We start from the raw sequence: 15,715 nt of genomic DNA on the forward strand, positions 1-15,715 counted from the left end.
AAGTCTCCCCTGATACAACGCCCCATTTATGCATTTCAAATATCCTCATCGTGACATAATGACTCACGGCAAATCGTAGCTTGGGTAGAGATTTTGCCCTCATTATCATGACAGAGCCTTCATGAAAATGAAGGGCGAACCAGGGCCTAGTAAATTAGAGCGTGTATTGGACAGCAACTTAAATAGTATAATAAATACATTCATTTGGAGTGTCGTACTGTTGAACTATTAGCCTATATAGATTCTCTTGTTTAATTTTATATATAACATCCACTAGCATGACTCTTTTTATACAGGATTCACAAAGATTGCACAAAATAGGCAAGTCTTTAGGAGAGACTGGGGCTAGTTGGTAAAAAGCCCAATGATGAAAATGCAAGTTTTCTCTAGCTGAGGTTTGGTGTTGGTTTCAGAACAATCTTAGCACTAATTTTAATTTCTTTTTTGTTCAAGAGAATAGAAAACTACACTTGCATACATTCAAGCAAGTGACAACTATATATTGAAGGCAAAATTTGAGACTCATTTTTAGTTTAGGGATAATATTGACAAGAGAATATCAAAATGATGAGTGAATTTATAACACCAAATGACACAAAAGTTAACTGTGAATTGACCGAATTGTATTATCGTAGCTTGCAGGTCAGCATAAAGTTATCTGAAATGGTTTCATTTTCAAATATTTAACAAAGTTGTAAATGCATGACAATTTATAAAATTGGATTAATACTATTAGACCTCACAGCAAATACCGGTAATGCATTGGTAAACATACGTTTTTCTGTAATGTGAAGACAAAAGAATACATGTAGTTGACTCCACATACAAATGTGGAGAATGTTTTTACCAGAATAAAGATATCCCTAAAGAAACCCATGTGTTGACATCATACTGTTGAATACCAATGAAGTCAAAATATTGTGCAAATGTGCTAGTAAAACATCCTCTTAATGACATCATAAAGACAGTACTAAAGTACTAACCTAATACAATACTGCCACCTAGAGGTGATTGCTTCCTCGCAACATCTCCATCTTCAAGATTAAGTCACATAAATACCAAAATATAAATAGGCAACCCCAGAGGCAATAAAAATGTCAAACATTTTTAGTCATAAAAAAAAACATTCTTCAAAGGTATTTACATTTATTAAAGAAGGAACTGCAAGGAGGTAAATACAGTACAATATAGTGTCAACCTGGTGCATCACATTTTAGGCACTTAGCATAAAAAAATAAACTCGTCTCTCAGATCCTAATAAAAACCTGTGTGACATTACAACAAGGAAGGACATTTTTTACCTCAGGACAAACATTATTTGGTTGACAGATGTCTGAGTGAGGACTATATTTTTGCTCATTCATGGCGTGACATTACTTGTTTCAAGCTGGGCGATTTGAGCTGAATATTAGTTGACTGTTAAGGTTTGCATAAACAATTCCACTACTTCACATGTATAACAGTGATTGTCATGTCACAAAGAGGGTGACATACATACTGAGTGAATATTGAAAATAAAACTTTATATGCCAACGACATAGTTCTCATGTGTTAGAAACAGTTAACGGACCAAACACAGGGAAAGTAAAGCATCAGAGAAATCACTGATTTATGACACCTATAATACACTGAACACTCGCTACTTAAATCATGGATGGATTATGACCTCTCTGCCATCAAAGCTTCATTCAAGCACAATGGACAAAGAATGATTAATGGACACAGACAAATCAAAACATCTGTCCTAACAATTACAGAGATCTTACAGTGAGACTTCAGCGTGGCAGATCCCAGCACTTGTGAGGCGTTTATCTACATTTAAAGAGAAATTATATAAGAGAAACTCAAAAATAAGCAGATTGACAGATCAATTTAAAAGCACCATTGAGTCCACTGTATCACATCTGGACATGTTAACTGGGTTGACATATAAAACAGTTTCATCAAATGTCTAGTAAAGCATGCTTTAAATGCAAAGGATATACTGAATGTTATAAGAAAAACAACTGTTCATATGGGACAGAAACCCATATTTAAAAAAGGCTCGATATTGGAGCTATAAATGAGAAAAAAATGTCTCAAAAACAGTTTAAAGGAAGTCTTAACCTCTGCTTTTATAGTTGTTAAATCAGTTGAAAGCAAAAAATCAATGTAGTCTAGCACAAATGAATGGTCAATCTTAATCTTTGAACTCTGCTAAGCACACAAAAATCTTACAAATGTGGACTTTACCATGAAATGAAACAGACCTTGTTAAAACTTTGAGGCAGAATGAGGCACTCAAGTATCACAGAAAATGAAAATACAGTTAGTGTTTAGTTGGCTATTTGAGGTTTGTTGGCTTGCATCTCAATACATCAAGTTTTATCTTTTTTTTTTTTTTTTTTAGTAAAGCATAATAGTACATTTACAGGTGCATTTCTTCATTTCAAATAAGTGAAAGGACAACCAAAAGCACCAAAGCCATAACTAACAGATGTAGGTTCAGAATATATTTTCAGAAAAAAAAACATTCATACTATTATAAAGTCCATTATTGCTACTGAAGGGACACCGGGTCTGATTTGTTGTAATGAAGGTAGATACAAAACTGACCCTAAGAAACAACATGAGAACAAATACAGCGTATTAATGGCAAACCACCTCACAGGACACATAATTTCAAAAGGATGGCTTCCATAGGAACCAGTTGGGCTTGTTTTTAGGCAATATTCTAAAATAATACTTAATGGAAGAGTTCATACTCATCCCCATGTCATTCCAAAGCTGTATGACTTTTTCTTCTGTGGAACACAAACAAAACTTTCTGAAGAATGTTTTTCCAGGTTTTGCCCGTGCAATGAAAATCAATGGGGTCCAAAACAACATTAAACTACACTGACTTCATTGTATGAACAAAAAAAAAAACAGACAAATAAAAAAACAAACAAAGAACAAGAACAAAGAACAAAACAAAGAACAAAGTCATAAAGGTTTGGAACAAAATGAGGGTGAACTAAACGACAAATTTTCATTTACTGGGGAACTATCCCTTAAAATTTGCAGATGCATTTTGAACTTTTCACAATATCTAAGCCCCAAAAGACATAAATGGGAAAACAATATGGTTTAATGATGTAGGAAGTATGTAGCCAACTTAAACTGTACTTAAAATGGTACATAACGTTTAAATCTACAATTGTACACAGCTTCAGAATGAAAGATAATTACTTCTTTATAAACTGGACCATTCACTTATTCAAAGACTATGGAATTACCTGAGAAATTGGTTCAATTGTCTGAATTAAAAAAGGTATATAAGAGACAGCACCATCTTATACCAGTGATCTTCCTGCTTGCACCATAAACATACAGTGTGTCCAGTTTTCACAGTTCCATTCTATACATACTCAAGGGTTTCGATTTAAATATACAAGGGTGAAAATTATTTACATTCTAACTTGTTTCAGGTACCAAACGCTTCTCTATTACACTATACCCTTTAAAAGCTTCTGGAGAAAAATCTATGGAAAAATAATAGACAGGTTAAATGTATCTTACTATACTATTAAAAAAAAAGAAAATATTACAAAAAAAAATCTGTTTTCTACAACGTAGGATGGCATTTGGCCCAATCCAGGGGCATTAGAACAGCTTATTCCAGTCTCTTGTTGCCTCCATTAGATGCCGTTGACCATGGCCAATCCAGTCCTCTTGGTTGTTGAAAACTCGGCCACAAAACCAGCAACAAAATGTTGACTGCTGCTCTGAACCAGCAGATGAGGACCTCACCACCTCATACTTATTTCTACTAGTCTTTTTTAACTTTAGTTTTAGTATGAATCTCTCTTGAACAGTGCCTCCTACTGGCCTTGATCTTTCGCTCCCATTGCCATTGGAAGCATTCTGCTTTGAAAGTGTATTTGGAGACTCAGAGAGGGCTTTAACTGTACTTTGGGACAGTGCCACCTTGAGAACTTCACCTTTGTATTTGTTCACTGACCTCATGATGCTAGAAACTTCAGGAATATCTGCATCTGGGTGGTTCAGAACAACCACAGGCTGGTTTCGACGGGGATATTTGATTTCTTGAAGTGGACTAAAGGGACAGAGCCTTAGCAGTCTCATGACATCTTTCGCAACAGGCTCCCAAATTGAGGTAGCATCTTTCTCAGACGACTTGCTTGAGATTCTCCTTATTTTGGAGGAGCCCTCCAGCATTTCCTCAAACAAAGCCCTTCGCCTCCGTTTCCTTTGGCTTCGTGGACGGATGGGACAGGGAACAAGTGGCAACTTCTGTAATGCTACATCATGATCAGCCCTGCTTTTGTTTTGAACATTGGATTGGGGTAAAATATGTTTAAGCTGGGATGCTGGGATGAGTTTATGAGTGAGACCTTGGGAATTAGTAGAGGTTTTCAGACCTGCCGACACATTGGTTAAAGATTTATTTGAGGACATTAACAAGCAAGGGGACTGTATGGTGTATGGAGCAGTGGAGAGAAATCTGGTGCCGTTGGGACCTCTAACTATCTTAAGGAATACCCTGTTTTTGCCCGCCTCATTTACTTGGTTGCCCTGGTTCAAAGCTTTCCCATCTGAATTGTTCAAAAGTATACCCGACTTAGCTGGAGAAATGTATCTAACTAAGTAAGCTTGCCTCCCAGACTGCAAGGGACCGGTTTTATCTGCTGAATTCACAGGCATGGCTAATACAGGACGAGTTGCAAGCACAGTCTTAGAACTTGGACCATTTGACTCACTACTAACTGGGGTAACAGGGAGTGATCTCTGAACTAAATAACAAGTCTGTGGCACATTGGTCGCCTGTTCTCCAGATGAGGACTTGACAGCACCTGAAAAAAGAAGAGATGCTTTAAGAGCTGCAGCATTGACGAAATAGCGGTTTCCACTGCCGCTCGGTGCCATTTGGATAGACGCTTGACCTTTAGTTTCCAGACTTGAACTTTGTGCAGACATGCCAATTCTGCCTCCATTTAAAGTCAAAGCTATTCCCTTAGTCTTGTTGGCTGTCTCAATCCCAGGTTTCACATAGGACACATTAATATTGGGAGAACTGGACTTAGTAATCAGCTTGAACCCAGCCCCACTTTTCAGCTGAACTGGCACAGCATATGGAGTGTCTGTAGTTTGAAGGAACATCTGCTGTTTTCCTTCAGGTGTTTGCAAAATCCGAAGTGTTGTTTTGGTCGGCCTAACGGTTTCTTGTCCTGTACCTGAAGACCTCATTCTTTCTTTCTCAAGTTGCTGGCTGATAATGGCGTCCGAGTGCTTTTCAAGTATCTTTCCCAAAACAGCTGCGCTAGTCAAACTTGCCGCTGTGTTCTCGTTTGCAAATGTGATGCCTTCCGGTTTCTTCTCTGATGAGGATGAACAAGCCGTTTCTACTTCTTTTTCTGGAAGCACAGGAATGAGCGAATCATCAACAGTAGCTATGCACTCATCGACCTCAATATCACTATCTGACACTCGCTCTAATGCTTTCTCTCCACTTTCAGAGAGCGGATCACTCTCATTAGCCACTCCCTTGCTATCTTCTTCCACTTGAAGAGGAGGCGATGCTGGCAGAGTTAAGCTCCAGTCACCAAAATCCTCCTCGCACTCTTCTTCCTCTAGCCCCAGCGGTAAGTCTTCCTCAGGCTGCAATGAATCGGGAGAGCTCCCGAAGGAATCTTTAGAATAATTGTGGAAACTAAAGACCTCTTGACTTGGGGAATTGAGTAAGTTCCTTTCAACCTCTGTGTTACAATCTTTGGCATCAGGTGATGCACCTTTACTAGTTTCATTTTGTGAGTTTGCCTCAGTGGTTTTGTTTTTAGTGACTTCAGATAACTTTCCAACTACACTGTCTGAAGCTTTGTTCTCACTTGAGTCAGAAGGAGCATTTGGGTAAAACTGAGAGGTCTCGCCAACTTTTGCGTCAAAAGTCTTAATGTCAGTCATCTCACAAAATGTGGTCACAACTTTGAGAGAATTAGAATCCTGCCCTTCTGCAGCCACTGAATCAATTATGTTTTTTTCCACAGAAAGTTTAATAGGGCAGCTCCGTTCAATGTTATTCTTACATGGTTTACCACCTTTTGAACTGAATCGAGGTTCCTGGATAAGAGATTCTTCCGACAGCACAGAAAATGTTGCATCTGTTGTTTTTATTTTTGGAAGTTTAGATTCCAGGATATCAATGTGTGTGAACTTGTCATCTACAGACATTTCAGGATCAGATTTTGAATTGGAAGAGTCACAGGAAGGATCTGTGGTTTCATCAGCAGGTGACTGTGATCCTGAGGGTTGATCCATAGCTGAAGCTAATGCTGTAGTGTCATATTCAGATGGGTTTACTTGAGCAATTTGCAAATCAGAAAGTGTAGTCCCAGAACCAGCAGAGGAAAGCTCTGATTTTGAAACAGGAGGTGTGGCGGCTGGATTTGCTGTCTGGATATCATCAATGTAGCTTTTTTCACTTGAACAGAGGAAAGATACCTCATGAAGATGCGGGGATGAACTCCCACTTGATTGGCGGCATTGACACAGAGAAAGTGCAACATCTTTTGATGCTGTAGACAGTACTTTAACACCACGTGAGACTTCAGTATCTTCATTATTAACCTGCCATGCCTTATTTGCAATCTTAAAGCTAACTTTGTGCTCCTCTGTCAGAGGGAGATGGTTGCCAGTGTGATTTTCAACTTCTGGTGACTCTTCTTTTATTGAAGACGGCTCATTTGATTCTCCAGACTCTAAACTGAGGAGAGATCCTATGCTTGGTGAGGATGAAGAGCAGGGGCTGCTGGTTGTTTTATTTTCATTATCACCGATGTGTGAATCAGAAACCTCAATTTCAGTGGAGTCCTCTGGTTTTGTCGGTATGACTTTTAGAACTAAATGCTTTTTACCATCTACTATCTTAAAGCCCATGACTTTAGTGGTACAGTTTGGTGGAATAGATATTTTATTTTTCACCATAAGAACAGTCAGTCCATTGTTGTTGGTTGAATTCAGGAGTCCTGGACTAATCTCATGCTCTTGTAACTTTGGTTGTGGCATTGTTGATGGAATAAGGTGCAAAGTTTGTGGCTCACTTTGTACGGGAGACTTTGTCCATTTATTATTCTCTTTTTTAACCCCAACAGCTCTTTCAAGAAACTGCTGAGTTTCCTCCAAGGTTTTTTCAGGATTAAACAACCTGCCATTATGATCGAGCAGACCTACACCAGGGAGTGAGTTAAGTTTTGACATCCACTGCGATTCTCTGGATCCTCCACCTGGAGGAGACTTCTTAAGCAACAGTTTTAGTCCAGTTGAAGTAACTCCAGAATTGTCCTCATTTGCTCTCCTCTTGTTCACCTCCTCACCGTGTGCCACTGTAAGATGTTTGTTCAGGTACTCTCTGCGAGCTGCACTATAGCCACACATCTGACAAGAGAAAGGAAAAGTCCCTGAATGCACTAAGTTATGCTTCTGAATCTCTCCTTGTGTGGGGCTACCATGCGGACATTTCACACATTTGTGATTACGTTCGTTGTGACGATGGATGTGCTGAACAAAGGTTCCTGCATCTCTGGTGGAGAACTCGCACTTTTTACAGCGAAACTGTCCGTTACGGCTGTGGCAGTTGGTAAAGTGCCTGGTGAGCAAAAGAAGTGAATACTGCACCCCATCGTTGCAAATCTCGCACGTGACCAAAGTGTTTCGATGTCCAATGCGATGTCGCTGAAGAGATGAGAATTCATTGGTGACAAACGAGCACAGATCACAAGGATAAGTTGGAAGGGTTCCTTTGTGTGATCCTTGAAAATGCTTCAGCAAGTCATTAGGGCTGTAAGTGGTGTCGTCTTTGCATTCAGAGCAACAAAAACTCAGTATTTTTCCAGAGAATATTGCGCCCTGCTGCATCTTACATGGAGTCTTTCCAGAAGCTTTGCTGTCTATGTGAAGATTTTCAGTGGATGACTCCTCAGGGTGCGTTTCATCTTGGTCACACTGCTCGTTACAAGAGGCTGTCTCTGGAAGCTGATGTGCCAACTGGAGTGGCAAAGTGTGGTCCAGTAAGGGGTCATCATCCTGGCTCTGGCCATGGCTTTCAGGGGGATCATCTGATGCGGTCAGGTCAACCTCCATGCTTTATAATATAGGCTCCTGCAATATTTGGAAAAGAAAAAAACAAAACAAAAACATTACTATATTGTAATAAGTGAATAATACTACTGTACAGTTAATGTTTTACAGCGTTTAAGAAAAAATACCTCTATTAAATACATCTTGTAAGAGATACTATGATTTAATTTACACTTTAATCAAACATATATGCAATGTTGAGTATAAAAGTATTACAGAAATACAGTAGTCAACATTTAAAGTGGATCAAAAAAGTTAATCAAAGTTGTCCTAAGACAAAAACAGGTATTGTTCAAAATTCATGTATAACTTTGATGAAAGGTTTTGATCCACTTCAAATGTTGACCACTGTAATTTAACTTCCACTTTTTTTTTACCACAAAACGACTAGACTACATGTTCTCTCTAATGCAGTCTACAATACTAGTTTTTGTTCAAAAATGACAGACAACATCATATTGCCTTTCATGCTTGTCTTAGTTTGTGTCAAGAAACTTAGTTTGTGTCGCGATTCCTTGCATCTGGAAAAACTGGTTGTCACATTATAGCCTTTAACAGCCAAATTATATACTGCAGAGTAAGTATGAAAAACTTTTATTCATGAATGTTGCAAAAATGTAATAATTAGGAGCCCAGATGGAGTTAGTTTTCATTTTCTGTGCCAATTTTGCTGAATATTATCCAGAAAAAATTTATATACACCACTTAGAAGTTTATAAATCAACAAAATATCATCAAATATGCCAAACAATATCTGATAAATAAACAGATATGGGGCATGGGATGCGAAACATTTTTAGAATATTGGTTGGTCAAAGTCTGTGAAAATCTGCAGAGCATTTTGCAAATTTCCATATGGACCTACCCATCACAACTTTTATCTGTGTTTAAGAGATGATCACAACAGCATACTACACAAATTACAGCAACAGTTTCTAGCATGTCTACTCTGTACGGTATGCAAATTTTCTGCAAGCATAAAATACATGGATGATCCAGTAGCCTACATTTTCCAAAATGAGCAGTACTCTGTTTACTGTGCAGAATATAGCACTTCCCATTAATTTGTGGTTCATCTGTGAAGAATGAACTGGCATAAGAAATTCAAACTGCAGAATTTTAAGATTTGTCTTGACTCATGATTGAGCTGGCAAATGTTAAGATATTTGACACAAAATTACATTATATTTTCAAAATATCCATTTTTATTTCCAAGATAGTAAATGGATACCACTTGCTAAATGAAATGTGCAATGACGTCATGCGATGTAGTGTAGGTCATGTAACAACAACTGCTGTAATACTGTTTAATACATACAACTATTTTAAATGTTTACTGTGGATAATAACTAGAGTCTAACCCTGAGAAATACTAACTCTGTCTGTATGGTAACCTGTTGAAATGTAATAATTTAGAAATATGTCAATATCAAATCAAATCTATAATATTTTTTTAAGGTTAAATGTTGTGATTCAAAAATTATACAGCAATCAAACTTTGCCATTAACCAATTTAATCCCACTGGTAACATCGTGTCAAAATGTACTTTTGACTCAATTGTCTAAAAAGAGTTAATATTAAAATATTTGACAACTATGTGTAAAATACATCAACAACTCTTTTTAGAATGCAGACTGTCTTGATTTCATGTGATTACTTTTTACATGGCTGGTGTAAATTGTCTTATGACAACAGTTTAATTCTAGTTGGCACCTCTGAAAAAACGAGAGTCTGTGTCAGTTACATAAAACCAAGCATGTAAAACACGTCATGATACATGTGAGACATATTTAAACTATCTATTATTAAATGAATTTTTAAGATTGTTCTGGCACATATAAAAAAGGATCACAATAGGCCCTACATGTAAACATGCCAGTGGTCACATTTGTAAACAGTGGGAAAAACCTCACTAATTTTTAAAACAATTCAATAACATTCAATATTTTAAAACAACTGATTGATATACACGTTATAGAATTTTAGATTTCAAGATTGTTACATCAAATGAGAAGTACAAATTAATTTATTCTTTGATTAGTTTTCCCCTTTTCCATGCAATTACTTGATAGTAAAAAACAAACAAAAAAATCTATTGGGTTAGTAACCAACTGAGCAATCAGACTCCCAATGGCTATAATTGTGAACAGCATTTCTAAAGTTTTGTACAAGTTAGTAAATGCAAGAAATGCAGGAACATTTCATTTCACTTTCATCTGACGAGCTGGGAGAACACTGGAATTAAATGGATTAATGTTTGTATGATAACCTCCAAACTAATTTACAACCAAGATGTGAAGTGATGCATGGAACAACATGTAAACTCTCTTGGTAAGTGTAAACTTCATCAGCATTATCGTATCTCATACCCATATCCGTGCACATCTTTGTAACAGACAGCGTTGTTTTATCTTTTCTCATTTTTCACAATTGCTATTAGCCAAACTTTTCATCAGAATTTCATTACTTCACAACCTTTCTACAGATGCGCAAACAAACTTTTTAAAAACATGATACAAAACCAGCAACACCTAACAACAAAGTCCTGCATCTGCGAAGAAATAAAGTTATTTAAATTAAGTTGACATTCACCAACTTTGTGCAACGCGGACACACACAATGCACAGCCAACTAAAGGAAGTGCCATGTCAATCGACTCAACACGACAATTATGGCCGTGCATTTCTGGATGCACACCGACTATCCCGCTACTCCCTTAGCGAACAAACCTACAAATGTCAAAGTCATTTACTCATAAGCCATGTTATTTATCCACATCAACAAAAATAAAGCAACTCGCCCCCACCCACGCTGGATGTAATCATACGATTAAAAACACAAAGAAGTCAACGTAAGAGCGCACTACTAAAAAAAAAGTCACAGTTATATTGGAATTGAATGTCATTGTGTCTTAATTAAAACCGCTGTTTCAAATAGGCGCAGTTTAGAGAATTTTACCTCTCTTTTCTCTTTAGACTGGCAGGTCGGTGACGGCAGCCATGACAGTTCCATCCGGGTTCCGCTGCCTTCAATGCGCGTGAGGCAGGAACTCAGAGCGGATGAATATGGATTACCTGAAACACTCATTAGGTCGTCTTTACAAACATATATTTCTTTTTAAACCTCAAAACAAATTCTCTAAATGGAATACAAATTTCCTTTGGTTAATTGATGAATAGAATGTGTTGTTTGAATTAAAATCCACGTAGTTTTCGGTCTGTTTCAGACACAGTTTTGTCCATCTATGAAAGTGGCCGTGCATACTGCTGTTTTGTAGACAGTAGGGACGCCATGACTCACTCTAAATCATGAAGCGCCATCTTGACCTACAATAACATTAGTCTGATAGATAGTTAAATAGTGTTTACTAGGTTATAAATACTGGCGCACTGAAATGCGCAAATAGATGTAAGAATCATATTGTGCTACTGCGATGGTAATAATGACAATGATGCTTTTCCTGGGTAGTTATCTAACATTTATGTAACAGGCTACATCAGGCTAATATAATTTCAAATATAGCTTAAATAAAAGAATAAACGACACATTACTGCAATGTATTTAAATTCAATTCAATTAAATTGATAAGGCTTTATAATGTTTACTATAAACATGAATTTTCAAGCTGTTGTTTTATTGCAAGTTGTTGGGCCGAAAGGCCACCTAAAGGGACAAAAATGACCTAAATATTTGCAATGTTAGTCTGACTTATTTCAGATATATTTCATAATATTCTGCTCTAGGCATATTAGAAATGCATCAAATTAAATGTATACTTATAATATTTTAAATTCAATAAAGGGATCATAAACTATTTGGAAGCTGTAACAGTGTTTCATTTACTAAAAAAGAACATTAAAATGTATGTAATACTGAAATAATATGGTAATGTACCTGCAAATATTGTCACTTTAAAGTAGCAGTATACATGTTGTAATATTTCTATAGCCTTACAAATTGTCTTGACATGTTTACAAATTGATCAAGTGTTACGTAAAACAAAAGATGATGGATGAATGAAGTGTAAATTAAGGTGTGGCATATGAAGGTGTGACTTGCCCATTAGAGATCAGAGCCCACTTACTTCAAAATTCAGATTTGTGAAATTACTGTATGTAATTGTTTGTCATTGTGGGCCATAAGCTATAAGATCCAGAAGGAGAAATGATGATGACCAGGTCAGAAATTTACCATGCCTTGGGGCAATATTTATTAGCTCTTCGATGGAAAAAGAAGAAAAAGAAGAGCTTTGTCCTGAAATCAAGGTTTTGAAACACTTTGAAACGAACACTTTATGGGCTCATAAGTTTTGTTTTTGTATTCGTTATTTCAATAAGAACATCCCAGTGCTTTTTAAAGTAATTTCTATAGCACCAAGTAGCTTGGGATATATAGTGTAATTAATCACACTTTTATTGTTGTCAGAAAAAAATCATATAGACCTATAGGCATCTATGACTGGGGTCTTTTCATATCAATAAAGGCATATTCACAGCTGTTAAAGGGTATGAATTAGCTCTATAGGAGCCATTGTATAGATTGATTGGGACATATCAATCAAAGAGGCGTAAACACATTCATCAAACCTATTCACACCTATGACAGAGGTCATAATCTTTTCAAATCTGATTATCACAAAATGTTGAAATTTGATAAATTAAAATCTATTTCTTGATCCACTATGTTATGATCCACTATTTATGTTTGTTTGTTAATCAAAAATAAATACAGTATATATGTAACTTCTTTATGATTGAGAGAATGTTTCAACACAGAACGTTTAATGTTTTAGTTCTATAGACTTTACGTATTTTAATTAATAGTAAAATACCATCAAATTGAAATAAATAATCCTTACATATTATTCATATTATTATTTTAGAATTTTAAATCAGTGAAAAAAACTATTGCTTAATAACACTTTTTTGTATAAATCATAAACTTAAATTGAAACATATTTAAAAAAAATTATGAATAAGAATCAAATATAATAAATGGTCATACCATTACATATATCAATTGTGGTAATTGATAAATTAATGTAACAATGTAATGTAATCTTTTGGAATATTACATTTTCAAAATATTTTAGTAAACACAACTGTGTTTATTACTTACAAATTAATGATCATATACTGCATTTTGAATGTAAAATCTTATATGCTAATACTTATAAAAAATAAGAAACACATAGGAGCATTTACTTGTATTATTTTAATGTATAATAGTACATGTTATACAAATAATAAATGGATACATAAAGTAAAATGTCTGCTATTAAAAAAATCTTAATACATTTTAATGGAACAAGGGAATGGACCATTTAGTTTATGTGATTCGTATTCATAAACTTAAACATATTTTCTTTTTCTTTTTTTTTATTTATGAATACGAAACTGAAACGGTTCATTCCCTTGTTCGATTAAGATTTATACAAAATGTTTTTTTTTTATTTAATTAAATTTGAGGGAATTTTACTATACAATTGATATTCGTAAATCTAAAAAAAAAGGCTCAATTTTTTGAGTGTACTTACATATTTTTTGTTGTTTAAATGTAAATTAGCATATACATATTTTTATCATTTTAAAGTCAAATGTAAATGCAAGCTGGATGTATAATTGCATTGTTTATATACAAAAAAATAAAATTTAAATGTATGTAATATCAAAAAAAATATGGTAATGTACCTGCAAATATAATTATTTTTTAAGTACTAAAAATAGGTAGTAAGCAGTAATACTTCAATACTTCAACAGTCTTACAAAATGTCTTGAGATACTTGCAAATTCATCGAGTATTTGTGATGAACAACAAAAGATGATGGATGAATGAAGTGTAAATTAAGGTGTGGCATGTATGAAGGTGTGACCTGCCCATTAGAGATCATAGAGCCCACTTAACCTTTAAAGTGTACAAGTGTTAGGACTGCCCCCTCTGGACCATGGTGGGCAGGTATAAATAGTGGTTACTCTCAGTTCTTGTTCAGGAGCAGTAAAACAACATCCAGCTTGACCTACTCAGTCCTAACAGAATTACATTCTACAAGTGATCAAAAGATCCTTGAAAGACATGTGGATGGACTGCATTGGTAAGTATTATTGTTTTTATCATTTATTTTTTAGATTTTAATTTCCTGGAATAATTATTTGTGTGAAATAAATAAATACATATATTTTTACTCTTACAGCTCAAGATGGAAACTCACAGGCCAGTAAGATTGCAGGTCGCAGGAAGAGAACAAGTTTCACCAAAGAGCACTTGGAGCTACTTAAAATGGCTTTCAGAGTGGACCCCTACCCTGGTATTAGTGTCAGGGAAAGTCTATCTCAAGCCACTGGCCTACCAGAGTCACGGATTCAGGTATGTAAATAACAATACAGATAACAAACAGTTTATAAATGTTTATATCATATTCATATATCAACATTCTAACGTAATTTTTTTTTCCAGGTGTGGTTCCAGAACAAGAGAGCCAGAACCCAAAAGAACAGAGCCACTTGGACCTCACCACAGCTAGACAGTACCTCTCCTCTGCCCAGCCCTTTCCTACCCCCTCACATGAATAGTGTTGGGGTCAGTGGCCAACAGAGAGGCAATCAAGAGTCGTCCTTCAACATTCAGATGTCTCAAACATCTCCTCAGCACTTTACTTTTCCTCCAAGTGACTACAGCACACCTGCCATTAAGCCTCGACAGAACAGGTTGATGGGAACCAGCTCTTGTTCTCCCTCTGATCTGCAAGCTATGGCAGACAGCTGGAGCTCTGGAGGATGCACACAGAGCTCTCCTGAGTCTACATGGAGTCTCCCAGTACAGAGTTTTGGGAATTCCTACGAGGATGAGAGTCATTTCTTCCTCTACCCACCACCTCCTTATCCTCATGGAAGTACCAGAGTTGGGTGTGTTAGTGGCCTGGAGTCACTTCCAACTTCTCCGGCCTCTTCTGATTCTGCATTTTGGGACATGGGACTGGAAAATTGCTCTCCATCTGTGCCAGGCACCGACTGTGGAAGCCCATGGAACAGCGTCGCTGAGGAGCAGCCTGTGGCCCCACTTCCAGTTCTGTCCTCACAGTATCTGGAGGATGTCCTTGGGGAAATGGAGCCAGCCTGGTGGAACTTCAATGGCCAGATGGATCTAAAGTAATCTAGCAAACATCCATAAACTAAAGGAGACTAACACTGTTTTAACATGGGGTTTAACTTGAGGGATAGGATTCTTTCTTTTTGAACTGTATTATATGGAAAGCATGGTATTGTCAAGTGCCGGTTACAGAGCAATATCAGATATCCACATTGGACATTTAATTACATTGGTTATTTAATGGACTTTATTTATTTAAATTTTCTACCAAGGAGTAGATTTTAAACAGTAGCCAACGGTTGCACCAAAAAGTAACTTATTGTAAACAGTAGCCTACGGTTGCACCAAAAAGTAACTTATTTATTTTTTATGCTCTTTTTAAGGTATTACAGTGCAGTTGGGATATTTATTTACATTTAATGAAGCTCACACAACCTATACTGTCACTTTGTAAAACAACCGATATTTATTTGAAATAAAATGTTAAAATGTATGATTTTTGTTGTTGTTGAA

The 15,715-nt window shown here is 36.2% G+C and overlaps 2 protein-coding genes across 2 annotated transcripts; one reads left to right on the forward strand and one right to left on the reverse strand.

Annotated features, from left to right (window-relative positions):
* Positions 1 to 3,596: 3,596 nt before the first annotated feature.
* si:ch211-214e3.5 (zinc finger protein 518A) lies at positions 3,597 to 11,547 on the reverse strand. The gene is made up of 2 exons (XM_056255770.1): positions 11,075 to 11,547; positions 3,597 to 8,136 (listed from the first exon to the last, which is right to left on the reverse strand). The coding sequence occupies exon 2, from the start codon at positions 8,116 to 8,118 to the stop codon at positions 3,625 to 3,627; it is 4,494 nt and encodes a 1,497-aa protein (XP_056111745.1). The 5' UTR covers positions 8,119 to 8,136; positions 11,075 to 11,547; the 3' UTR covers positions 3,597 to 3,624.
* A 2,424-nt stretch (positions 11,548 to 13,971) lies between these two features.
* Positions 13,972 to 15,316, forward strand: mxtx2 (mix-type homeobox gene 2). The gene is made up of 4 exons (XM_056255377.1): positions 13,972 to 13,981; positions 14,166 to 14,207; positions 14,307 to 14,479; positions 14,570 to 15,316. Exons 1-4 carry the CDS (start codon positions 13,972 to 13,974, stop codon positions 15,263 to 15,265), a joined length of 921 nt encoding a protein of 306 aa, XP_056111352.1. The 3' UTR covers positions 15,266 to 15,316.
* Positions 15,317 to 15,715: the final 399 nt, after the last annotated feature.

Source organism: Rhinichthys klamathensis, unplaced genomic scaffold, assembly GCF_029890125.1.
Source record: "Rhinichthys klamathensis goyatoka isolate OS25496 unplaced genomic scaffold, OSU_Roscu_1.1 h1tg000121l_1, whole genome shotgun sequence".
In the NCBI taxonomy this organism is placed as follows: domain Eukaryota; kingdom Metazoa; phylum Chordata; class Actinopteri; order Cypriniformes; family Leuciscidae; genus Rhinichthys; species Rhinichthys klamathensis.